The sequence below is a fragment of the Catharus ustulatus genome, chromosome 1, assembly GCF_009819885.2.
Source record: "Catharus ustulatus isolate bCatUst1 chromosome 1, bCatUst1.pri.v2, whole genome shotgun sequence".
Classification (NCBI taxonomy): domain Eukaryota; kingdom Metazoa; phylum Chordata; class Aves; order Passeriformes; family Turdidae; genus Catharus; species Catharus ustulatus.
The window spans coordinates 47930139-47957912 of record NC_046221.1 but is presented as its reverse complement, the minus strand read 5'-3'; the positions used below and the strand labels follow the sequence as shown (position 1 = coordinate 47957912).

Genomic DNA, 27774 nt, shown 5'->3' with positions numbered 1-27774 from the left:
GGTGGGAGCTGGGAGCCGTGCCAGCTGGCGCCGGGGGTGAGTGGGAGTGCCGGGACCCGCTGCACGGGGAGCGTGCCTGGGGCTGCGTTTAAAGGCTACACCAATCTTTGAAAAATGTTTGCAAATTGAGCACCTGCCAGTAATTCATTACTTTGTTGCGTGCTGCGCGGCTCCTTGCTGCAAAAAAATAACGCGCCTTATAGTCCGGTGCGCCTTATATGATCTACAAAGTTGCAAAAGTTGCTGACTCCCGGGGGGGTGCGCCTTATAGTCCCGTGCGCCTTATGGTCATGAAATTAATGTATTTTGGGCCAGCCACTACCAGTGACTAAATCAAATTTCACACTTGCAAGACTACCCAAGAAAACAGAATAGTCATTTAGATACTCATTCTCTACATGGTAATGGAAATAAGTAGTTGTACCCACCAATGTAAAACATTCTAAGTTTGCAGACAAAATAGCTTGGTATTGCTGGGTTTATAATACAGTTACAACAGTAACCAAATCTACTTCAATACCTAACTCATACCAAGATCTGCAAGCATTAGATGAGTAAATAATTTGGTTAATTTGGCCATCAAATACTTACTTCCTGTGTGGTTTTTGGTTTTGTTTTGGGGGGAGGGAAATCTTTTTGTTTGGTTTTAAATCCAAGTTTGGCATAAAATGTTACTGGATTACATTAATTATGTAGCTCTCCCCTTCAGTATTTATTGTTGGTGTAATTAATTATATAACCAGGCATTTAGCTGAATCCAAGTATGAAAGTCTGTGAAATATTTACTCTGTGAATTTGAAACGAACATATAGCTGACATCCATCACAACGCAAAACTGTCATCTACTGTATATCAAAGAAATCAGTATACTTATCTTGACCTTACAGCAGAAAATTATCTAGTTCAACATTATTTCAGCTATCTGAAGGTGCTGCACCCACGTACACACTGGTAAAACAAGCATAGTAGCCACCCAAAGGCAAACTATTAAAATTACCTCCCAAACCACCAAAAACGCTCATACAACTGCATGCAGAAATCAACCAAAATTGATAATCATGTATTAGCCACTTAATTAATCACAGTTGGACTAATCAATTAAAATGAGAAATTTCAGTAAGATCACATATAGAAACTCCCAAAATAACACTGACTTCTGCCAGATACACTCACTAGTTTTTAGGTATACATATATGTTTAAGCCTCAAATGCTTCCTACTACAAAATTACAGGGCTGATACAGAAAATTTTCTAGGGAGCATGAAACAAGAATGTTTCTCTCCTTCCATGAAAATGGCATCAACTTTTGATTACACTACTGTGTAGCACTTCCTCCTTGCCAATGGAGTACATTTCTCCCAGTGAAAGAGACTGTCAATGATTTAAACTTTAACAAGGTTATCCAATAATTCAGATTATCTGATACGACAATTCTTTCAAAGAAATAAAACTTATCAGTATGCCTTTCTTTGGGGAATTGTAGCCAACCGGTTCCATTTTCACTCATTCAAACACACACAGGCTCTTTCAGTCCCTATAGAAAGCCCTCATACATGGTATGGTGACCTACCTCATATTAGGTTGAGGATACAAGATCTACCACTACAAAGGATTGTAATTTCTCTCCCTTCAAAAAGTCGTAAGCTAATGAAACAAATGACACAGAAAGTGCCAGAGAATGTTTACATCACAAAAAGCGACAAAAATCACTTTTTACTGCTGCCTTTCTACACCAGAGGCCACAATCTGCCCATACCCCTATAGGCTGTACTGAAGTCTGGGGAATCCTTCAACAGATCACAATGATGCTATACGTCCCAAGTGGGAATCCCATCCCAAGAAGAATGGCGGGGGGGGGAAAAATAAATAAAAATAATACTTCTGGTCCTTTACTGATTTTAATGGAGCAGTGGGTGTTCAAAGCTGGCTATTCACAGGTTCAAGGGGAATAATTCAGTAGACGGGACTGCAGGACACAACAGAGTAGCTGGAACCCTCCTATGTGGAAAATATGACAAAACAGACTGAATGCAATCCAGCAGACTACAGTTGAGACACTCTCTGCCTTATCTACCCACACAAGAACATTTTACCGCCAGTCTCTTTCTCTTGTGACAACTGTGCTGTTTTCTGCTTTTACATGTGTCTAACTCCCTTCACAAAAAAACCAAAACAAAATAAAACCAAACACCTTACTGATAATGTGAACAATTTTACCGATTTGTCCCACAAACTGACTAACCAGTCAGAAGACTGTCTCACACTGAAGTAACTGCTACCACAGATCAAAATACAGAAGAGTTTTGCCAGTAATCCTAATATATGCTTCCCAAGCATAGCTAATTACTTTCAGACATTTTTGGAATACAGCTTCTAATAAAAAGGGGCTTTGATGATATTGTAAGTATTCCACTGTTAAATAAGTCTTAAGGAAATAGAAACATAACACTATTTGAACACCAGTAAAATTAAGAATTTTAATTATATGTAATAGCCAACAAGCTGCTTTTAGTGGCTATGAAAAAAAAGACATTTAGCAGAAAGAGCAATAAAACAAGAGAAGTTATAAATATAACTCCTCCAAGGAATATTATATTTATTCAAGCCAAAATGAGCTAATTTATGGGTGTAGCTCTCACTGACATTATCACAGGAAAATGACTGCTACAGGAGAGAGTGTGATATAGCTCGGTATATGAGTAATCCATGATAAACCCTAATGGTTTTGCTTTGAGGTAAAAGCCCTTACTAGCCAAGTAATGAATCATTCCCAAAATGTCAAGTTCCTGAGGCCTTGTGTATCCAAAGTGCCACTGGAGAGAGAATAAGCAATCATTAATGATCACTTCTGAGATTTTTATCAGCTAATAATAAGCAAGGAAAAGAGTTAAGGGGCTTGAACAGAGAGTTAATGGACCTTTAATGACATTCCCTGTGTTTCAGAACATACTGAGTTTTATTTGCCACTGACTACAAATCACCAGCCATCCAAGTGCTCCACACATTGCAGGTGTTAAAATACTGTAAGGAACAGTACTTTGCCTTTAAAAACATTAGAAAATTATATTTACATTAAAAATTGTAATGAACATACTTTGTATTACACCTAACAGTGTAGTAAATTACAGATTAGAAGAGACTGGCTTTCTAATCAGTAGATGGATAACAGATAAGGAGTAAAATTAGGAGATTATATTTTTTTCTGCAGTATTTTAGGTGTTGGACCTGTTAGTACGAACTATCATAGAGGTAGAAATCTGGATTTTATATAGACAATACTAAAAAGACACCCAGGAACAACTCTGAAGACTAAAATATGAACATGTGATGAATTATGAGTAGTTATAGATATGCATGTGCACATGAACACTGACATCTAAGGAGGGTAAAAGCATTTGCCTTCAATATACAGTAATTTCACGATTATAAGCCACACTATTTTGACTAAAATTTTGGTCCGAACCCAAAGTGCGGCTTATAGTCAGGTGAGGCTTATATATGGACAAAGAATGAAAAGTTGTTGTTTTAGTTTAGAGGACAGGTGTCTGCTGAGAAAGGCAGGAGCTTCTCTTTGAAACGGAGAATGCAAACCCTCTCTCTCTCCAAATTATTATAATTTTGAAATCAAAGGGCTTTCAGGCAAAGATATGGGAATTACGAATAACAGTTCTTTACTAGGGAAATTAAAATAGAAATACACTACAACAAAGAAACAAACCCCAAACCCTGACAAAGTCAGAGTACAACCTGACACCCTGTCAGGCAGGGTGCTGGTAGCAGTCCCATTAAATGGTGGCTGCATCCTCCTAGAGTGACAGATGTCATTCAGTTGAAGTAGTGGTCCTGCACAAGGTGCAGTTTCCCTCTAAAGGTCCTGTGGTGATGTGGAGAAATCCGGTTTTCCTCTGGAGTCCAGTGGAGAAAGGGACTCCCTTAGTGTCCCAAAACCTCTGTTTTTATCTTGGTAAGAAATGTTGGGCTCTTCCCCCTGGCTGGAGCAACTTCCAACGGGATGAAGTAATTTTATCAGTCACACAGTGGGACTCAATGGGCCATTAGCAGAAAATGGCTCGCTGGAGGAAGGATGGGTTGTGAAAATATAAAGAACAATGACCCCACCTGGTTTCAATGGATGGCCCATTAGCAGAATATCTGCCGTTGAGATAAGGATCACTGTCCCCACCCTCAACAGATTGTGATAGAATAGATACCTTTTATCACATTCTGTATTGTAACATGTGGCTTATAATCAGGTGCGGTTTATATATGGACAAAGAATGAAAAGTTGCTGACACCTAGAAGTGCGGCTTATAATTGGTGCGGCTTATAATTGTGAAATTACTGTATTTTCCATCTTTGTGCTGAAATCATTACGGAAAGATCAAAAGAAATTACTTTATCTAACAGTCTGAAACTACCAAGATTTACTAAATTTTAGTATTTCCATCTCCCTTGAACAAAAAAACCTGTCTAGCCAGAAGCCAGCTCAAACACATGAGCCTCCAACCAAAAACCAGAAATGACAGATTCAAAAATCAAATGTGAGGGTGTCATTGGATAGCTGGGGGAATCTTATACTGAGAACAGATAAAAACGGGAAAGAAACAGAAGCAAAGTGGGGAAAAAGGAAGCAAAAAACTAGCAATGAGATCCAAATCTCTTCATGAACCGATAAAAATAATTTTTGACCTTCCAATTGGAGACACTCTCTTTTCAACATATCTGTCGGTATTTTTAATGATAACAAGACAATTCGGGTACACATGCACATTTAAAAATTCCTTCACAGAATTGTAAATTACTCTGAGGGGAATTCAGTACCAGGAACTGGACAAAGCTTAAAGAGCTGTCACCAGTTTGAGTTAACTGGACTCAAGAAAATTCTGAGCAGAAGAGATAGAAGAGTAAACCTGGAGCACATACCTAGAGACCACAAGACAGACAGCCTGAAGTACTGCTTCAAACAGCACAGCAAAAGACTAAAATAGAGCTGAAAAGAATGGTGCAGACGGTCACAGAAGTGTTCCACACTAGCTGAAAGACAGGAGATGAGGAACCATACACACCTGGGAGCCATATCGCTTTATTAGTGCACTACTATGGGAAGTCCTATTAGTACACCTTTTTGACTTTGACACAGGCGTAAAGCCTCCAGATAGCATCCCATTCACATCTAGCGGATGCTGAACGCAGGTGAACCAGATGTGTGACAATATCCCCAACAAAACACAATCCTTGTACACTAGGCTAGAACCCCATGTGTTATAACGAGGCTCTCAGGAAAGCTGAGGGCCTAAATCACCTAATGATCTGTTCTGAAAAGTGAACACAAGTGTTGACAAGGAGGACAAAATACGCTAACCTTTAGATATTTGTCAACTGTTAACTGGTTTTTATATTAAGTGCTACATTTCAGAGAGGAAATCACATGACTTGGAAGGTACAATTCAGAATCAATCTCAATCATGTAATGACTTATGCCCATAACTAATTTTGCCTGATAGTGTCAAATACTCTAAAATGGACAAGAACCAGCACACAGTATTTTAACATATAAAATATTGTTTGACAAGGTTTCAACACTCATGCTTAATCACAAACAATAACAAAAGAAAGACATAACATGCATGATCAGTAACACTGGGCTAAAAATTCCTCACAATTGTCTGGTTAAGTTCTAAGTTCCTTTAAGTTCTGTCCAAAATTTAGGTTAATTACAGTAATTTCACGCATATAAGGCACACCCTTTTGACTAAAATTTTGATTCGAACCCGGAAGTGTGCCTTATACTCTGGAGCGCCTTATATATGGACAAAGTTCGGAAATTTGGCAACCCGGAAGTGTGAGCTGCAAGCCGAACCACGCAGGGCTGCAGGGCTCGGTGGGGAAGGAGGGGCCGGGAGGGGGGCAGTGTGATGCGGCTGGTGCGGGGCCGCGGGGCTCAGTGGGGCTCAGTATGTGTCCTGGTTTGGAGGACAGGTATCTGCTAAGAAAGGCAGGAGCCTTTCTTTGAAATGGAGAATGTAAACCCCCGCCCTCCAAGTTATTATAATTTTGAAATTAAGGGGCTCTCAGGCAAAGATATGGGAATTAGGAATAACGGTTCTTTACTAGGAAAATTAAGATAGAAATATAGTACTAGAAAGAAACAAATCCCAAACACTGACAAAGTGTCTTGGATTAAAATACAGGATGTGATCAAAGTTTCTATTCTATCACTATCTGTTCTGACTAGGTGAGGCAGTGATCCTTATCTCTGTGGGAGATACTCTGTTAATGGGCCATCCACTGAAACCAGTAGGGCATTGTTCTTTATCTTTGCACCCCATCCTTCCTCCAGGGAGTTATCTTCTGCTAATGGCCCATTGAGTCCCACTGTGTGACTGATACAATTACTTTATCCCATTGGGAGTTGCTCCAGCCTGGGGGGAGAGCCAAGCCTTTCTTACCTAGATAAAAACTGAATTTCTAGGACACCCAGTAGTCCTTTCTCTACTGGACTCTAGAAAAAATGAAATTTCTTCACATCACTACTAGACCTCCAGAAGGAAACTGCACCTTCTACAAGACCACTGCTTGAACTAAACCACATCTGTCACTGCAAGAAGACTGCAGCCACTATTTAATCAAATTGCTACCAACACTTTGCCTGACGGGATGTAGTCAGTTTGTACTTTGACTATGTCAGGGTTTGGAGTTTGTTTCTTTGTAGTACTGTACTTCTATTTTAATTTCCCTAGTAAAGAACTTTTATTCCTAATTTCTATATCTTTGCCTGAGAGTCCCTTAATTTCAAAATTATAATTAATTTGGAGGGAGGGGGTTTACATTCTCCATTTCAGAGAGAGGTTCCTGCCTTTCTTAGCAGACACCTGTCCTCCAAACTAAGACACAAAGTCAGAGTACAGCCTGACACCCCGTCAGGGTGACACCCATGAGTCAGGGTGTTGGTAGCAGTCCCATTAAATGGTGGCTACAGTCCTCCTGCAGTGACTTCAGATGTGTTTCAGTTGAAGTAGTGGTCTTGTAGAAGGGTGCAGCCTCCCTCCAAAGGTCCAGTGATGATAGTGAAAAAAAGTCTGCTTTTTCTCTGGAGTCCAGGGAAAAGGGGGCAACTTGGTGTCCCAGAATTTCAGTATTTATCTCGGTAGGAAAGGCTGGGCTCTCCCCCCTGGCTGGAGCAACTCTCAACAGGATAAAGTAATTTTATCAGTCACACAGTGGGACTCAATGGGCCATTAGCAGAAGATAACTTCCTGGAGGAAGGATGGGGCATGCAAAGATAAAGAACAATGCTCCCGCCTGGTTTCAATGGACAGCCCATTATCAAAGTATCTCCCACAGAGATAAGGATCACTGCCCCACCTGGTCACAACAGATGGTGATAGAATAGATACTTTGATCACATCCTGTATTGTAACCCAAGACAGCACGGCTGGTGCAATTGTTACTAATTGGTTACTTTGTTGCACGCGCATGCTTGCTGAAAAAAAAGTGCGCCTTATACTCGTGAAATTACTGTACATACTTTGTTGAAATCTCAAGAAACATAAATATTTAGTGCATTTCCCTTGGCCTTCTACATTTGCTCAGGGATTAAAAAGATTATCTTTTTCTGCATGCATTTAGTTTGGAAAGTTTGTTATATCACAGTTTTCTTTATTTGGAGGTTTTTCTAAAAAAAAAAAACCCACATCAGTTTACTGTTTAACAGGACATGCATGCTCTTTGATCTGCACATCTGATCTTACATGCGTTAACTGTCTGCTGCTCTAAATATTTTTTTTCTTTGAGAAAAAGAATGCCACAAAAGTACCTTTCGATTTGATTACCTAAACATCAACTTTTACACTAGAGACCAGAACAGATCCTGTCACGTAGTACAGCTACTGCGCCATTGTGAAGATTATATGGGATTGAAGAGTTCCAAAAGGATCAAAACAGCTGCAAAAAAACCTCAAACCAAACCAAAAAAAAGCAAAAAACAAAACAAAAAAAGACAACAAAATTAAGGACATGTAAGCATCAATTTTATGCTGCAACATAAAACTGTGGGCCACTCCTAAGTTTTTGCAGCTGGCATTCACAGCGCAGTTGCTTAAATCTCGTCTCAAAAACATGAGATAATGCATCTTTCTGTTTAAATTAGGCTATGTCAAAGAAACAGCTATGTAATAAAGTTCACAAAAGTTCTGAAAATACATGCACCTTTCTTCAAGACTTCCATATGAAAGAGAAAGGACAACTCCTGTGACACTACTAATTAAAAGAACCAGTGCATTTATTTAGAGACACCTGGATTCCAAATCCTTTGCAAAAATTCACTTGTTTCTTCAGAAGTCTCTACTGAATGCTCCAAGATGCCCAACTAACATCCAGGGGTGTACAGTAATTTCAAGACTATAAGGTGCACCCTTTTGAGTAAAATTTTTCTCCGAACCCAGAAGTGTGCCTTATAGTCCAGTGCACCTTATATAATGTACAAAGTTGTGAAATTTGCCAACCCAGAAGTGTGAGCCGCAATGGGGGGGTGGTGCCACAGGAGCGCGGAGACGTGAGGTAGGGCGGGAGCAGGCAACCGCAGCTGGCAGGAGCCATGTGGGGAGGGAGGGAGTCAGCATCAGTCCCAGCGCAGGGGGAACGAGAAGTTGGGCAGCGCTGGCCCCGACCCGGGTGCGGGGGGAAGGAGCCACCGGGTGGCCGCAGCCCAGGCATGGGCGGAAGGAGCCACCAGTGGCCACAGCCCGGGCGTGGAGGGATGGAGCCGCCAGCAGCCATGGCGGCCGAGCCGCAAGCCAAGTTGCGCCAGCCAGCGCTGGGTGGGAGTGCCTAGGCCCGCGGTAGCTGCGGTCGCCGGGCAGGAGAAGCTGGGACCCATGGTCGCGCGGTGGGAGCCAGGAGCCGTGAACCGCACCAGCCGGTACCAGGGGCGGGTGAGAGTGCCGGGGCCCACGGCACGGGGAGGGCACCTGGACCTGCATTTAAAGGCTATGCCAATCTGTGAAAAATGTTTGCAAATTGAGCACCTGCCAGTAATTTGTTACTTTGTTGCACGCGGCACAGCTCCTCGCTCAAAAAAAATGTGTGAGTTGTGAGCCAAGTCGTGAGGGGGGCGGCACCACGGGAGTGTCAAGCCGTGAGGGGGGGCGGGAGTGGCCGGCCCCTGGCCAGTAGCAGTCGTGCGGGGAGAGAGGGAGCGGGTGGACCCCAGCCAGCAGGAGCCACACGGGGAGATAGGGAGCGAGCAGCGCCGCGCCGCCCCGAGCCATGGACGGTCCCAAGCCGTGGTGGCTCTGAGCCGCCCTGAACCACAGCAACCCTGAGGTGTGAGTCATGGCCACCCCGAACCGTGGGAGCCATGAGCCGTGGCAGCCCCGAGCCCCGCCTTGCCTGCCAGGGGTGGGCAGGAGTGCCAGGGTCCGCGCACGGGGAGTGCGCCTGGGGCTGCTTTTAAAGGCTACACCAATCTGTGAAATATGTTTGCAAATTGAGCACATGCCAGTAAACTCCACGATTGCAGGATTCCGTTACTAATTAGTTACTTTGTTGCGCGCGGTGCAGATTTTCGCTGCAAAAAAACAGTGTGCCTTACAGTCCGGTGCGCCTAATAATGTACAAAGTTGCGAAATTTGCCGGCTCCCTGAGGTGTACCTTATAGTCCGGTGCGCCTTATGGTTGTGAAATTACTGTATAGGAAGGGACAGCTCACATCACATCAAGGAAAAGGGCTACCTTTATACACGCATAAAGCTTTCTCTGTAACTGGTAACCAATTCCTATACAGTCTATTGCCATGTAAGTAATTAAAATGGATCCTCCTGATGGAATTGCCCTCTTTATTCTAATATGATGTGTCTATCTGGAAGCGATTGTATGTGTTGATGACTTTTAAGAGACAGATGATAAAAAACTACACTTACTTTCCAGTAGGAAGAAGAGATGAGGGAAGTCACACTGGAAAACAAATCTGTAGTAATCGTGTTATTTACTAATACCTTAAAAGAAAAACCCATAAGCACTTCTTGAAATTGTAAAGACTATTTGGAAGCTTTTCCACTTGTTTTTAGGTGAAAAATTCCCATGTGCATTTATCTCTTCAAGATGCAGTTCATATACAGAACTTACAAAATGCTAGACCAAAATAAGATAAACACAAACTGTGTACTAAATACAGCAGTTTACTGAGTAGGATCAGGAAATCACATTGAAAATTACCTTATCACTACTTACAGCAAAGTATTCCTGAGAGACAGGTTATTCAATACTAATATAAATAAGATGAACACAGTGAAATAGCTGAATTAGGAGAAAACAAAAGAAGCAAATTTTCAGCATCAATTAGTTCTGCTTAGAAAAGTTTGTTAGGTCCTTTCATTAATGGAAGATGGTCTCAAATTTATAAAGTACTTGAAGGAAAAGCTAACATATATCAGAGATCTTTTTTAAAAGACCCATTTTGAAAAATACATATTTCTTAAGTCTAGAAGTCTAATGCTACAGAATTGTGCTGGCCATTCATGTGAGATTTGCTCTGTCAGTCCATTCCCAGTAACTGTAATTTCCAATGACCACACAAAATTTTACAGTATCAAGAAGAGCCAGAAATCATTCCGTTCCTCTATATGGTTTGTTGTTTGTTTTTTTTTTTTTAATTAGCAGACTGGGAGGAGAGAAACACTATTTAACTGTTTCTACTGAGACAGAGGGCATCATCCATCTTGTCTGGGTAGGGGTTGCTGCCAGTCAGCAATAATTCATGCGCTGGCTTGACAGTGCACAAATAAGCAACTATCAGAGGGATACTGGGGCCAAGGGTAAAAGATAAGACTTCATCATTAGAAAGCACAAGAAAGTCAGCGGTTTTACAGGGTGGTCATAAAGAGACTTCAAATCATGGGGAAACCTGAAGTACTGCACAATAGTGCCATCAAAGAGTAAGAAGGGAACCATACTATATATGTTAGAAGTGTGAGGATACAGGGAAAATGATGATTTATTTTGCTTTTTCTCACTTTATTTGTAATACAAACAGAAGTAATGTAAGGTAGAAGTGATTGCCTTGTAATTATATTCTTTTTTGTAAACAGGAACTGCTAAATCTTATCTCAGAGTCATGTTTTAAGTATCCAAAATTGGTTAGTTAAAGAATAATCAGTGTCCTTGAAGAACTCCATCCCATATTTAAAATTCATCCTTCTCCTTCCCTGAAAGAATGCAACTGTGGTAGGGCTCCAAACAGGGTTAAACAAACCTTACAGTTAATATTGCTTATATTCAGTAGGATAAAATCCATGTGGGTTGAAATAAGAAATTGAAGCATCTCATTTTTATGACATTTATTAATTCCAGTTTGTACCTGGAAATCCAAGTAATGTTTGCCAAGAGTCAATGCATGAAAATTATGAATTCAGGGTAAGGAGTTGCAGCTACTGTCAAACTATGAATATTTTTTTATTTATGACAGAAAACACGTTGTAGACATAAAAGATCATTAAACTGCACTTTCAAGCAATAATATGTCTCTAGTAGGAGAGCATTATTAAAAGTACAGCTACCATAAAATTTGCTGCAATCTCATTTCGTATTTGAAGTCCTTTAAACTACAAAACATGTATGGAATCTCAACTACCATTCAATGGCTTTTAAGTGTATCTAATTAAAATCCTTTCTTAGAGCAAGTGGTAGTAGCATGTATAAGTGTACTGCTAATTTCTTTTAACAGATACAGAATTTCATAAGCATATAAAGAGCATCTATTGGAAATTGTTTTTTTCCATTATTTTCATAACACCTTTCTACAAATCCTCCTTAAAGATCATAAGAATTACCTATTTCAAATGTACAGGACTACTATGTACATAACACCTTTCCCTTTCCTTCCAGAATGGAACACCTGATGTCACTATTTCTTAATTGTTGTTAACACTCACTTGAATCCATGTAGATCTAAAATATTACTTTAGAAAGTCAAGTTCTAGATGAAAATCGAAACAGGACTATAAAATCATAAGCAAGTTTTTTGTCATTGCACACACTGACGCCTGCTTACACATTCCATAACTGTCAAGATGGAAAATAAAGCTTAAGTTTCCTTACAATAGATCAATCAGTAATTTTATTGGGGCATTATATATAGCCTGCCTTGCTGACAATGCACAAGGACTAATGGAAAAAATTTACTTCATAAATATAAATGTTTTTTACTATGGAATGAAATGCAGCTTGATTAATTTTCTCTAGTTTTACATCTATAACTTTGACATGCATTGCACATTTACCTACCTATCACACAAATGCAACTATTACTTGAAGTTGAAAACCTGAAAATTAATACAATCTACTTTAGCTGTAAAATTTGAATCATTTCAGAAATTCACAACAATTTGCCAGTGGGCAAAGAAACCATACAGAACATGTTTACAGTAGGTATTTTTCACACCTAGGCAATGAAACTACATGAGTTGAATATACATTATTTGATGTGCATTTAAAAGGTTGTTCATAAAAAGATTATACATCTGCAAGGAAATACAGGCAGCAACACAAGGCATCATTATAGACCTGTGGATTTGCAGACATTATAATACTAAAACTTCAATTTTTAAAAAAATCCTATGCTATAATAATTATTCTATGAAGAATGTACAGTAATTTCACGACTATACGGCGCACCCTTATGACTAAAATTTTTCCCTAAACCCGGAAGTGCGCCTTATAGTCCGGTGCGCCTTATCTGATCTACAAAGTTGCAAAATTTGCCACCCCGGAAGTGAGAGCCGCGAGGGGGGGCGGCGCCGCGGGAGCGCCGAGTAGCCATGGTGGGGCAGCCGCGGGCAGTCCCAGGCACAGGGAGCAGCGCGGGCTGGAAGGCAGAGGGCGGCCCCGGGCAGCCCCAGGCATGGGGAGCAGCGCGGGCTGGAAGTCAGAGGGCGGCCCCGGGCAGCCCCAGGCACAGGGAGCAGCGCGGGCTGGAAGGCAGGGAGCGGCCCCAGGCGGCCCTAGGCACAGGGAGCAGCGCGGGCTGGAAGGCGGGGGCGGCCCCAGGCTGCCCTAGGCACAGGGAGCAGCGCAGGCTGGAAGGCGGGGGGCGGCCCCAGGCAGCCCTAGGCACAGGGAGCAGCGCGGGCTGGAAGGCGGGGGGTGGCCCCAGGCAGCCCTAGGCACAGGGAGCAGCGCGGGCTGGAAGGCGGGGGGCGGCCTCGGGTTGCCCTAGGCACAGGGAGCAGCGCGGGCTGGAAGGTGGGGGGCGGCCCCCGGTGGCCCTAGGCACAGGGAGTAGCGCGGGCTGGAAGGCGGGGCGTGGCCCCGGGAAGCCCCAGGTACGGGGAGCAGCGCGGGCTGGAAGGCGGGGGGTGGCCCCCGGCGGCCCCAGGCACAGGGAGCAGCGTGGACTGGAAGGCGGGGGGCGGCCCCGGGCAGCCCCTGGCATGGGGAGCAGCAAGGGCAGGAAGGCAGGGGGCAGCCCTGGGTGCCCCACGTACCGGAAGCAGCGCGGGCAGGGAGGTGTTACTGCTTTGTAACTTTGTTGTGCGCAGCGGCCTGAGCCGACGGGACCACAGTGCTGGGGGCAGCGGCCTCACAGCTGATACGGGCAGGCGCAATCAGCGGGGCTGCGGTGCTGGCGGCAGCGGGGCCACAGCCCGATAGGGGCCAACGGGACCACAGTGCTGGGGGCAGCGGCGCCACAGCTGATAGGGGCAGGCGCAACCAGCGGGGCTGCGGTGCTGGCGGCAGCGGGGCCACAGCCCGATAGGGGCCGACGGGACCGCAGTGCTGGGGGCAGCGGCACCACAGCTGATAGGGGCAGGCGCAGCCAGCGGGGCTGCGGTGCTGGAGGCAGTGGGGCCACAGCCCGATAGGGGCCGACGGGGCCGCAGTGCGCCGAGCCGAGCGAGGGATGGGAGGCAGGGCAGTTGGCGCCGGCGAGCCAAGCGAGGGATGGGTGGCAGGGCAGTGGTGGCGTGGGGCAAGCCCGCCGACATGGGGGCATCCGGAGCACCAGGGAACTCCCGGAGCAGCGGGGCCCGGGGGACGCCGCACGGAGCTTACGTGTCCTTAATTTTGTTGTCTTTTTTTGTTTTGTTTTTTGCTTTTTTTTGGTTTGGTTTGAGGTTTTTTTGCAGCTGTTTTGATCCTTTTGGAACTCTTCAATCCCATATAATCCTCACAATGGCGCAGTAGCTGTACTACGTGACAGGATCTGTTCTGGTCTCTAGTGTAAAAGTTGATGTTTAGGTAATCAAATCGAAAGGTACTTTTGTGGCATTCTTTTTCTGAAAGAAAAAAAATATTTAGAGCAGTAGACAGTTAACGCATGTAAGATCAGATGTGCAGATCAAAGAACATGCATGTCCTGTTAAACAGTAAACTGATGTGGGTTTTTTTTTTCCGGTGCCGGGGATGCCGCACGGAATGGCGGATACAGGCAGGCCCGGGGGCCAATGGCTGCCAGGTTGGGGCGGAGCCTCGCTTAAAAAAAAAAAAAAAAAAAAAAAAAAAAAAAAAAAAAAAAAAAAAAAAAAGTGCGCCTTATAGTCCGGTGCGCCTTATCTGATCTGCAAAGTTGCAAAATTTACCAACTCCCGGGGGGTGCGCCTTATAGTCCGGTGTGCCTTATGGTCATGAAATTACTGTAATTCATATAGTGCCCAAGTCCTGGAGAGTCTGTGTTAAAAAGACTAATAAAACCACACACTCACTAACTGGAAACCACTTTCTGCTCTAGATGAAAAGGTCTGGAATACACTATAAAACCAAAATATAGACATTTCCCTTCTGAGTACAAAACACAATGCTAAAAAGTAACAAAACCTTGCTTTGCACATGAGAACTACTTTAGTGAAAAAAGAGGGAATAAAACAAGGCAATTTTTTCTTTTCTCATTATAAAAACATTTAACATAAGAGAGGAGAATAAAAGGCATATTTATTTCAATGTTGAAAAGCTACATGCCTAGAAGAAGTTTTGGAGTGAGACTTTGTGCTGTTCATATTAAACAGCATCATTATTCCTTTTCAGAAACACATTTATCGTATTTTGACTATCTCAACTATTTGCATTAGACATACTTGTTCAAATAAAGAAATAAAATTATTCTAAAATAATGAAAACAAGGTATTTTCTGACACAGAAAATGCAACATTGAGCAATTTCATTTCACCCACAGAGTTGAGTCAATATTAAATCCTACCACAGCTCTCACTTTCGTAACAACACATGCAGCAGCGGGGTCTCTATGGCAATCACCATTTTACTACACTTTGTTTATAGTGAAAATAGCATTTCTTATTTGGAAGGGGATTCCCACAAAGAAAAGAAATTACAAAGAAAATCTACCAAGAAACCTACCAAGTTTAAATAATTATGAAAAAAAGTAAACATTTGTTCTTGGAAAAGAAATATTTTTCCTCATTCTTTTTTCAACTACATGAACTCAAATTCAAAAAGTCCGTAACAGTAATGTTAAGAAAAGCACCCATCTAACGTTGGTTTGAAGGACTTTATAAAATAACCTTTGGCCATATGCATCTATTTCAAAAACTTGACTTTTGCCTTATTCTCAGAATTCAGCTTTCCAATCAACTACACAAGAAAACTGTCAAGCACATCCCAGGTGCTCTGAAGTTTAAAAGCAAAAAGTTCTACACAGCAAAAGCAGACTTAAGAAACTCACTTATGTTAATCTTTCAGCCTTATTTAGTCATGCCATTTCAAAGTGCTAAAGAATAACCCATCTAGCACAATACCTAGTATTTATTAAAGCAACCAGAAAATCCCCACTTTCAAACTTAAGTCATCTCATGTGAATTCGTGTGAACTCAGTAAAGACTGGAATATTACTGTGAACTCAGTACAGACTGGAATAAAAGCAAATCTGACTCACACATAAGCATACATGGAAAGGTAATTTTCTCCAATTTAAAGAAATGTTTCCTTAGATGAAACAGTAGGGGAAAATACTTCTCCTTAATGTCTTTGGATTTTAGTTGTTGTGATATACAACACTGCAAAGGTTAAGTGTTTTTTCCAGTAAGGACTCTTACTGTGACTCAGCTTTTCAAACAAGGCATGTCAGAAAGTAAAACCAGATCCTCCAACAGGAAAGCACAAAACACATAAAATAGCCTCATTACAAAGGGGACAAATCATGAAAAAGTTACCCTAAAGCAACATAGAGCTGAGGTAGGAGGAAAAATTGGTTTACTCTTTGTCCAGTACGGGGATGGTTTGAGTAGGATTTTTTTAAAAACACTGTTCTTCTGCAGATACCACATTCTGAAATTATTAGAACATAAATCCTCACAGGAAGGACACGGTCAGTCTCAGACAATTTTGTTGTGAATGTTACACTAGTCAAACCATTCCACCAGTTTACAGTGTACCATAAAATATTTACACAAGCTATGAACTATAAAATACTTTCACATCAACTATAAAATATTTACACTATCAACATCAGTTAGGAAAGAATTATGTACTGTCAAGCTGGTATGACCCAGGAGCAAAGATTTTGTGGTCACAGATTAAATAAAACTATTGCAAATCATGTGGAAAGTTACCGGGACTATTAGGTTAAACAAATTACTGCTTCCTGGTCTCTTGGATGGCAAATATAACCAGGAAAGCATAGCTTGTGTGCTTTAAGCTGGGTTTTACCAACAAGATAAAGAAAGGTTAGGCTCATAATCAAACTGCACTGACCTCTCTGAATGTTCCTTCTAGTAAGGTGTCCAGATGTTGAAGAGGAGCTGGAGTTTTTTCTTTGAATCGCGTCAGCAGTCGCCGCTCAATAGCTCGAAACTGTACAGCCCTTTCAGATAACAGTTCCTGATATTTCTCAGCATTCAAACGTAGCTGCATTTTAAGGGTTTTCAAGAATTCAGGTTAAGGGTCATATGCATTTATGCATGCACATACCAAATTAAATGGGAGAAGAATAGGAAAATTTTTGAGACAAAGTGTAATACTCAAATACAATGTCATTTATACCAGTTCCATACTTTATACACCTTGAAAAGTCTAGCACTTTCAAGAATTATCATTTGCCACTGAAATCAAAACAGTCAACAGCCATAATAACTTGTGAAAATGCATAAAGATCTCATCAAGAAGCCTATTAACAAGAATGAAACTTCACCACCAAGACACAGAGGCTTCTTCTTGGTATGGTGTGCTATTTACAACATATATACAGTGTACTGGACTTGATAGTCATTGCAGTAGAAAGCAAATGGTTATTCCCTTAGAGTGAACAGAAGTACTGAGTTCTGTACTGTTTGAATGATCATCTATTTCTGAAGTTAAATCCTTTTTCCCTTTATCTATATTTATTAGCTAACAGCAACAAAATTCCTTGAAGTGTACAAAAAAAGAATATTTAAAAGATAAAACAACAATTTTTATTATCTGGGCACTAATGTACATTTTCCAGTATATGCTTCAAAAATAAAAAATACTAAAGATGAGCTTTTCAAAAAACTGTGATACCTCTGTACAGCTTACATTATAACCAGCAGAAGAAACATCAAGAAACACAGCTTTCCAAAAGCAAGCAAAAGTGCCCCAAATTGAAGAGAAAAGGTAAGTTTCTTAAATTTACATACCAGATTATATTTAAAAATAAGCAAACGTCATTCTGTCAGTACATTATTATGAAAAACAGTTCAGAGGTGTTAAGGGAAAAAGAAACACTATGAAGTTTTACTAGAAGTAGTAGGAAAAAAGGGACATCTCAGGTAAGGGATAACTCAGGTAATATTCTCCTAAGCCTGCCAAAAAGCCATTTGTTAAAACTAACAGGGATGGAAGCATAAGAATGCCTGTAATAAATAATTTGACGTTTTTAGACCAGATAATTACAGTAAAAATTCAGAAATTTCAAAAGAGCCAGCTGCAACATAGAGTCCAAATTAGCGTCCCAGAAATCACACCTGTATTTCAAACTTTATTTTATTTAAGCTTGTTATACAATATAAAGAAACCTAAGGTATTTCTACAATAACAGTCACTTTAAAAAAACCAACATTTTTACTCTCAAATTAGTTGAAAGAAAATAGAATAACTACTCAAGGTTGAAATATGGACCAGGATTGACAGATCATCTTTCTGTGTGGTGACAGCTACACCTCCAGATACAGAAAATGTGGCAGCATGAAAGAATGTCCAATACTATTTCTCATTCTTGCATACATATATTCTTGCTTTAGCCCAAATACATGAGTTTAACAGAAATTTTCAAGTAGCTATTCTCTTTCTTTCTTGGAAAGGTATGGGAGAAAGAATGCATATATTTTCATTTATTAGCTATTTCTACAAGCTAGTTGAATTACTGGAGATTTTTCATTGTCACCTGCATGGCCAAACAGGAAAAAGTAATTACAGTAATTTCACAATTATAAGCCGCACCCTTTTCACTAAAATTTTGGTCCCAACCTGGAAGTGTGGCTTATATTCAGGGCGGCGAATACATGAACAAAGTTCAGGAAATTTGCCAACCTGGAAGTGAGAGCCACAGGCCGAGCCAAGGTCGCGACTTGAGCACCTGCGAGTAAAATCCGCGATCATGCGATTGTTACAAATTGGTTACTCTGTTGCGCAGCAGGCGGAGCGGGCTCCCGCCAGCACCACAGGGGAAAGTAGGCTCCCTCCCTCTCTCCCTCCTGCCAGCACCACGGGGGAGAGCAGGCTCCCTCCCTCCCTCCCGCTGGCACTGCAGGGGAAAGCGGGCTCCCTCCCTCCCGCCGGCAGCGCGGGTGAAAGCAGGCTCCCTCCCTCCCACCAGCACTGCGGGTAAAAGTGGGCTCCCACCGGCACCACAGGGCAGCGCCAGGCTGGGGCGAGCGAACCCAGCAGGCAGTGAGCAGGGCAAGTGAGCCCAGTGGCAGTGGCAGCGGCAGCCAGCTGGCCGGCCCTGCTGAGCAGCGGCAGCAGTGGCAGCTGCAGCAGCAGCGGTCGTCCCCAACGGGCCTCGCTGAGCAGCAGCGCCAAGCTGGGCCACCCGGCCCCGTCAGCAGCACCAAATGGGCTGAGTCCACCCGGCCCCAAGCCAAGCCAGTAAACTCCGCAATCACACAATTATGTTACTAATTCGTTACTTTGTTGCGCGAGCATCCTCACTGCAATCGAAAGTGCAGTTTATAATCCGGTACAGTTTATATATGGACAAAGAACGAAAAGTTGTCGACACGCAGAAGTGCAGCTTATAATTAGGTGTGGCTTATAATTGTAAAATTACTGTACATTTCTTTTATTTCTGATCTGGTAAACCTCCTTGAGTCTTCAATGCGACTTCTACAAGGGCAGGGTTTTTTTTAAATCTGAAGGGACATTCCCTCAGGTCCAACTTTGTATTTTCTGAAAGCTAAATGCTTGTGATACTATAGTTGTAATTGGATTAACCTTTGAATAAAAATCCAATTTCAAACTAGGAGACCATTAGCAATTCACACATTATGTAACATACCTCAAAATGTCGATCAATTAGTTCAAAATATTCTTGCAGAGGAATTGAACCGGAAAAGGTACATGCAAAATCCTTGCAGTTTTGCTTCTTGAAATGCTCTTCTAGTCGGTATATGAGCTCTTTTGTTACCAGCCAAAGATCTTCCAACTGATCACTCTGAATCCTGTAACGTTCTTTGAGTAAAGAACAAAATCAAGGTAATAAACACAGTTTTCAGACACTTCAATTCATTATTACAATGGTTTAGCTAACACGCAAATAGAACTTGCTAACTGTATCCAAAATCTTCATGAGATTTTCTTAAAACATGCACATTCATTAGTGTTAAAGAAATACTTGTATTTTATTGATTGTGCTATGTTCCACCCTAAATGCAACTAATATTAGTAGAACGTGATTCTTATCCAACCACATTCTATGACTTTGCAAAAATGGCTCAGAGTAGAAATGAAAAGCGTTAATAAAATCTGAAGTGAAAAACCAAATCCTGTTAGCTAGTGTTACCTGTCCCAGAAGATTCATTTAATGCATCATATTTTAGTGAGTTTTGAAGTACCAGGTTAGTGGAATGAGATTTTATTTCTAGTTCATGTTATTATAACCCTCTCTCCAGCTTCTAGGAAATCAGAATTAACTAATATTATTATTAATTTAATTAACAGAATTAATTGATATTATCTAATAAATGTTGAGAAAAACCTGAGGAAAATCATAGTGGCCTTTTAATTTTAATTTTTTCACATAAAGCATTTTCAAACATGTAAGCTTCTTACATATTTTCATTACATAACTAACTACATACATAAGTAACACTAGAAGGATAGGCAGCTGTGTAGATTTGACACAAAATCATTCCCTTTTTATTGCCCTTGTTAAAAAGGTCCACAGTAAATCAAATTAACCAGAATTCTTCTAAACTTCAACGTACTTATTTTAAACTTTCTCAGCGTTAGTAATTCAAGATTGTTTGACATTACCACTGGCATCATTCCCAGGATACGTATTTCATTAAATACAGAATGACAAATTCTGTTTATAGTGTAACAGGAAAGAAGCAAGTTTTATTTAAAAACATGCTTGTTATAGAAAAGAACATCATCTGCTAAAGATATCATTTGACCTAATATCCATTTTTTAAACACTCACAATGTAATGGCTCGACTTAATTGGATGTATCATCATACTTTGCCTTAAGTGATTTTTCCTTGATGGAAATTAGCTCAGATGTTTTCAGGCCAAATCAACAGTCATTCCGTTTATAATTGACATATCTAATACATTAATGGTTTAAAATGGACAAAACTAATTTCCTCCAAATTGCACATTTAGTTTCCATATACTGTTTGCTGGTCCATACAAACATAATCTAATTTTACCATGGCCTGAATAGAGAACATTGCAATTATTTGCTTTACGTGACCTTCCAAGTCTCAAGAAAGACAAATTAGATTTAGAAATATTACAAAACTGGGAATCTGTAGTTAAACTAAACATATGCTTTAAACAGAAATACAACAAAAAAGAAAAGAAAAATAACTGTGCTTCCGTTCATCCCAAGCTTTGCTGATGGCTAACCAGCTTGTATTAGTTTTTCGTTAAAATAAGCTCCATTACAGAAAATTACAACAGTTTTTCATCAGAAAAGCAGGAAACTGAGGGGCACAAATAGATTGAATAGGTTACAAAGTCTTTTCACATTTCAACAGGCTGTCCAAATAGCACAACCTACATTAGGCATAGTTGTTGTGCCAGTAGGAAGTTTAGAAGATTCAGTTCACTTCTCAGCTAGAAAACTGACATCAGAAAAAAACAAATACCAGCCACAATTAGCAGACAAGTCTTCCTTACACTTATATTAAAAGACAGTTTTAAAAATTTCAGCCAAAAAAAACACCTTAAAATCACAATCCAGCTGGTGCAAGCTACTTTTTAATATATATTTTCTGTAAAGATGTACTTCAGGCAGGGTTTCTATGCAGCAGTCTTGACAAGTCAAGTAATATGTTCAATTGCTACACTGGTCAAAATGGATTAGCTAATAGAATTAAAAATTAACATGAAAACAGGTGTTGCTCCTGTTTGCAGCTTCAGCAATGAAGCCCAGCTGAACCTGATGACCTTCATTGCCACATGCAGCTCTTCCCACTCAAAACTTAAGGTCCATTTGATAAGGAATATTGGAAAAAGAGGTCTTCTTCCACTGTTCATGTTAAACTCCTTTCATGGAAAACCAGAAATAAAGCTTGATCTTAAAAGCTTCCTTTTCTTTTCTGAAACACCATTATTTCTAGTCAAAATTTGTCTACACATACAAATTTCCTTTTGAAGAACACTTCCTCAATTAAAATGCTACATAAGCACTTTGTATTACAAAGTATAAGCTCAGTGTTACACAGTAGAGTAAGTACCTACCAAATAATACATAATTTCATCTACATTCATCAGTTTCACAGATGATCTGTTCAGTCAAGCACAAAAATTTAAGCATCATGATATTCTACCAAATAATGCTTTTGTATTATCAATAGTCTCTGTTTATAAAAATATTCTGAATTATGCTTGACTATAAGAGTTTTTACAAATATTTACTTTTAAATAAGTTTTAGTTAGGTAACATTTCAAATACGCAAATTTCCCCTAAGACGTTCTCTAATCAACCCAGTTCAATGCATGAAGCGGATCCTTGAAACAGGATGCTAACATAGAAAGTGACACCATACTGCCAGTTTTTCTAAAGTTAGAATTCCCATACACAGCAAATGAGTAGCCATACTAAGAGAAACAGATATCGTGAAGTTCCTTTGTAAAGTAAACTTCACAAATAAAGCAGTGTGGGAAAGTTTATTCTAAGACTGCAAGCATCACTCCTAGTTGGTGAATAAACAAACCTGAGAGAAAAAGATTGAGAACTGGGGGTAGGGTGCGTGAGATTAAAAACTATGGCCTTCAGTAGAAGATAAAATATATTCATTACATAGAAACAAATTTCCCCTTAACAACTATGAACGAAAAAGTCCAAATTAAAGATTTAAACTGCAACCCAGGAAAAAGTTATTTGTAAATCCTTTCAATTCTTTAGTTTTTAAAACTATCATTGCACTTCTAGTTTAGTTAGAACTGTTTAAGATCTCCTATTCAAAGAAATATTAAAAACAAAGTAACAATAAAACACCATGTAAATAATACACATAAAAAACAATACAGATAGATTTTTGTTCTTAGAAATGTAAAATGATTCTTGGTACAATGAAAATTATTCTCCAGATGGTTTCTGTTTTTAACACATATGATTACATTATAAAAGGTATTACATATTATCTTATAGCTCACAGCTGGCACCACCAATATTTATATAGCCCATCACAAATATGGATTTCTGAAAACAGTAAGGAACATTATCTCTGTGTTGAAAAAATTTCACATCGACAAACCAAATTGTGATTTTTCACTCAAAGAAGTTTCCACAAAGCATTCACACAGTGTTCCAACTGAACCCTCTGCAGTGCACAGTTGCTTTTCTACCTTTTCAATTTGTAGTCTGCTGTATTAAATGAAGACTTTGTGCTCTGCTGGCATGGAAAATTATAAACACAATTGAACTTATTTGGCTCCAAGGCACATGCCAAAAAGAGTTTAGCAAGTTGAGTAGTTGTACAGAGGAAGACCATAAACTCTTGAAAATTAAGAGAACCTATCCTTTCAGACAGCACAAATTGAGGTGGCTGGAACAGGACTATTTAAATCAAAAACTGCTCTAGACAAGAGATACTGGACCAGGTAACAACATATCTGCATATATGTTCATACATTCTGTAAACACAGTAAGAAGGATCTTAAATCCATAATCTCTTACTTACAAAGATATCTAGGCACCTAAAGAGAAGAGACAGGCATTTACTTAGATAAAGAGAAAAAAGTAGGGTTTGATGCCTAATTTAAGTCAAGGATTACTCAAACTCAGTAGGAAGTCAGAAACTTGCCTTTTAATCCCTTCGAAAATTTCAGTAGGTGACAAATTCCATACACAGATGTTGAAACTCCTTCAAAATGAGGGGTTTTTTCCCTTATTATAATGACAGCATTAGTTTATGAATAAAAACATTGCTAAAAGCTTCAAGAAAATTCAATTTCTTCAGAAAACTACCACTGTTATGTACTGTATTTTGACTGATTTTTTGTTTTGTTATACAATTTTATACTTGACAGGAGATAAGAAAGCATCAATTAACTTTGAAACTTCTGTGTTAATTTGCAAACACTGATTATCCTTCCTTGTACGATCCACATTCTCATTTTGTACATGTTCTAACTGATGATGAGACTTCTTTTATTCTAATACTGATAGAACTTACGTGATGTTTTTGAAGCAAGAAGAGTGGCTTTTGAACCAGCTATAAACTGAAATCCCAGAGCGTTTGCTTGGTCACCCTCAGATGGATCAACAAAGTCTGGAAAATAAAGTTAAATACCATTTTCTGTAATTTGACACTGGCATTCAGCAAACCTCAATCCATAGCCGGGACTGTATCAATCTTTGCACAAACAGATGAATGAGATTGTTTCCCTTCTTAGGGTTCAAAAGTAACAAATATCAGCAGTTTGGTACACCCTTCCTTCATTCACAGGTGGAATGTGAGCTACACACAGTTTCCATTCTCCAGCCTGAAAACAAAAGATTAGTTTCCCAGAGGTTGAGTCTGTGCATTCTAAAAGAACTAGTGTAGAGTCCAAAGACTACCACTTTTCACCAGATGCAAGGTCATCTTTAATTCAAATAATTATGCAAAACTTTTGCTTAAGCCCAATCTTTTTTTAGCTTTCAGCACAGAGCAAAAAAAAAATCTAGCTTGCTAAAACTAGCTACAGTGCAAAGTCCATCCATGCCCACCTTTCTTTTCATTCTGTGTAGTGGATTATACCAATTTTAAAGGTTTAATTTTAGAATACCATGTTTTAAAAACGATTCTTTGTCATCACTCTTTCCACTACTACTCCTGAAAACAAGGCAAAACAGGGAGAAGAGACACAACTTCTATTGCATTCACCAATAATTCAAAGTTTGTTCACAAATTAAATCATAATAATAAATATAAACATCATAAACAGCATACTCTTTTTGTTTAATCACTGTAAATGGAATTAACAGAAATCAGAACATTTTAATGCCTTCTCAGTCTTATACTTTGTGTTGTACTCTCAACAACACATCCCTAGGTTAAAAATAAAAAACAATGTGCTATTCTGAAAGCATTATTGCTTAGGCATAATAGAAGCCCACTATTAAAACCTCAAAAAGAGACTCTTAAAAAGATGTTGCTATGTTTCAAGTATTACAGAGCACATCCAGTTGAGAGAAAAGTTGTATTTAGTTTTAAAATGAAGAGAACCACACTACAAAAAAAACCCTAAAAACAAAAATAACCCAAACAAACACCAACAAAGCCTACATCACTGGTCTCAGACAAATCTATTATATAAGCTTTAAGAGATACAGCTACTCCTTAAAAATACAATAGTAAAGTTGTTGGCCTATACAGCTTTCAGCAAATTGTCCCAGAACCTTAGTCATCTGAATTTCAAAAACTTATCCATTGCCAGACTGAAATTACTCACAACCACTTTATAAGCCCTACTTAATAATTTCTTCTTGTGCTAATATGATCATTTAGACCCAAGATATAGCCACAAAATATTTACTGAAGTCAACTGTATTATGTTTTTGTCTGTGTATTATTAAGCTAAATGAGTCACTTTCTTTTAATTCTCTTGAAATCTCTAGATAACATTTTTCTACACTTTTGAGTTATACACATTATATTTTATTTAATATCAGCAACTAACACTCAGTTTGCCAGTGCATACTAACATGATATTGGTTTCCTGCACAGAAACATTTTGTGTAATGCATCCTAAATTTTTATTTGTTTGCTTATGATTACAAAATATTGTACCACAGAGCATTCCTGTGCTAACTTCCACCTCCTCTCTCTTCCAAATTTTGAGCACATGATTACAGTAAAATTTACTTTCTTAACATTAACTTTATAGCACCCAATTTAATTCTTCTTTTTCCTCCCCTAAGTGGAACTGAACTTCTCCATCATGCTACTTTAATATAATACTGAATAGAGAACATAGCTTGGATTTGCACATCAGAAAATTATGCTATGTTCAAGTCTTCTTTTTGGTCCAAGAAGGCTACTGAAATTATTAAATACAATCAGCTTCAGACTGACACATCAAATAATCTGCAAGTAGTCCTCCAAAGCAACTGTACTCTTTCTGTACAACACTTGCCACTTCTGCTTTGCCCTGCACACCTTTTAAATGAATACCCAAGTTTTCCTGATTACAACACCACTTAAGCAATTTTACGCAAAATTATTGTCTGCACACACAAAAATTAGGTCTATACCATGTAAAGAAATCTACAGTTTTACCAGAAGCAGGTATACTACCCTAGGTGTATTATTATTGAAATATTATGCCGTAATTTCTTTCAAAATGTATGAGCTCTTTTAATTATCTCATTACTTCACACGGACAAACAATTCCTGTTGGGAGCCTCTAACACCTTTTATATTTAAAAACCTACCTGGAAAAATAGTGACAAAACTGATGGGAGGTTTGTTGGTATCAATAGTTAGCTTGTGGTTTGCTGCTTTTGAAGGTTGAGCTGGAAAGCAAACTAACTTCAAAGGCAGACTGAAGCTACACTGTGAAACTCTTGGTATTCCTAAAATGAAGGAACACAAATTCATTTTTCATTTCCACATTCTGAATTCAGGATACTTTATAGCACTGTCCTCAAACAGGTATAACAAGACATTTAATGTAATTAAGGAAAGGATTTAAATCAAAAATATAAAATTCTCTTTCTTTTTAAATTTTCCACCTAAAATATCTTTAAATTTGAATACATCTAATTACATTCTCAAGTGAACATTTTTATATGGATGGGAAACCAAGAGCTATTAACAGCACTACTGCACACTGTATTTATACTAATTAATATGCAATGAAGATTAGTTTTATTTAATGCTCTAGGCAAACAATACCACTTTAACATAAACAACAGTTGTGTGATTACTCTCAATACTTCAAATACAGAATTGAAGCATCAACATTTTCATTAGGAATATCACAAACTAAATTCTTTTTATGAGTGTATTTACTCTTCTTTTATACACTCTTAAATAACATCTATGCAACCTTCATATTGTCTCTCAGAGGTTTGTGGCTTAGAAAAAGAACGTAGTCAATGGAAGTTATTATCCAAATGTATATTAAATTCTATCTTTCAACTTATTGCATCATAATAAAACAGAACTGTAGGACAAACTGGCTACTGCCTTGAGTATTAAGATCTACTATCACAAGCAATTTCATCAGAAGGGTGCAGGAAAAAAGAGGCAGTTTTAACATTAATATTTAGAAAACACATTCAAACATGTCAAAAATTTTCTCAGATATAAATACTATTTCAAATTGCTGGCATGTCAGCAATTGCCTGGCATGTTCTATGCAAAAGGCAAAAGTGCTCATTGCTATGAGATATGGAGTACATGCTCTGTTGAGAAGACAGAATGTGGGGTTTTTAAGGACAATTTTTTGATGAAGCACCTACAGGAAAATCTTGTTTAACAAAATAGATTTTTAGACACAATAAAGTAAGTTACTGTCAGAAAAGTCATGAAACTAATAGCTACACAGAGGTATATGCAGAGAGTATAAAAACTGAGCTCAAACATTCAATAGCCATCCAAGCAACTGTTTGCTAGTAATTTTGTTTGTTTGATGCTTCTCAGATGTCTTCCAACCAAAAAAAAGTATTTATAAGACTCGTCTCAGAAAAAAAATACTACCATAAGGCTCAGATTATTCTCTGTGGTTGTCAATTCACAAGCTGTTTTGGTTGATAATACCTCCAAGTAACTATTCTGCAGCACTTAGAAATATAAAAACATAGAAAATTGAGCAGAAAAATCATTCAAATTGAAGATAGGACTTCAAAATTAGAGTATCTCCAGGTTCCAAGGAAAATTCCTAAAGGAACACTTGAAATTAAACCCATGATCTTTCAGAATGATCCATTAAACCGCATCTTCATCACCTGATGGGAAAAGTAAAATTTTTCTTGATGACAGCATAACACAAACATCTTAGTATTGAACTCAAGATATGGAGACTTATCAACAGGAAAAAATTAGTAGCAAAAGTAGTGTCCTGGGGTGACTTTATGATGCTGAATTGTATCCCTATTCGTCTGTTTAACCCAGAAATAAGTTTTGAACCTTTAAAACTAGATTTGA

At 39.3% G+C, this 27774-nt stretch overlaps 1 protein-coding gene across 7 annotated transcripts in view; it reads right to left on the bottom strand.

Moving 5' to 3' along the window:
- The window catches only part of BBS9 (Bardet-Biedl syndrome 9), a 362362-nt gene that overhangs the window by 256842 nt on the left and 77746 nt on the right, over nt 1–27774 (bottom strand). For 6 of the 7 annotated variants that reach the window (XM_033076468.2, XM_033076447.2, XM_033076485.2 and 3 more), the window contains 4 exons: nt 26058–26198; nt 23815–23910; nt 19463–19635; nt 16702–16854 (listed from right to left, as the gene is read on the bottom strand). In XM_033076468.2, the coding sequence (XP_032932359.1) occupies nt 16702–16854; nt 19463–19635; nt 23815–23910; nt 26058–26198 (563 nt within the window). The remainder of the gene's footprint in view (nt 1–16701; nt 16855–19462; nt 19636–23814; nt 23911–26057; nt 26199–27774) is intronic. The other variant, XM_033076476.2, reaches the window with a different exon arrangement.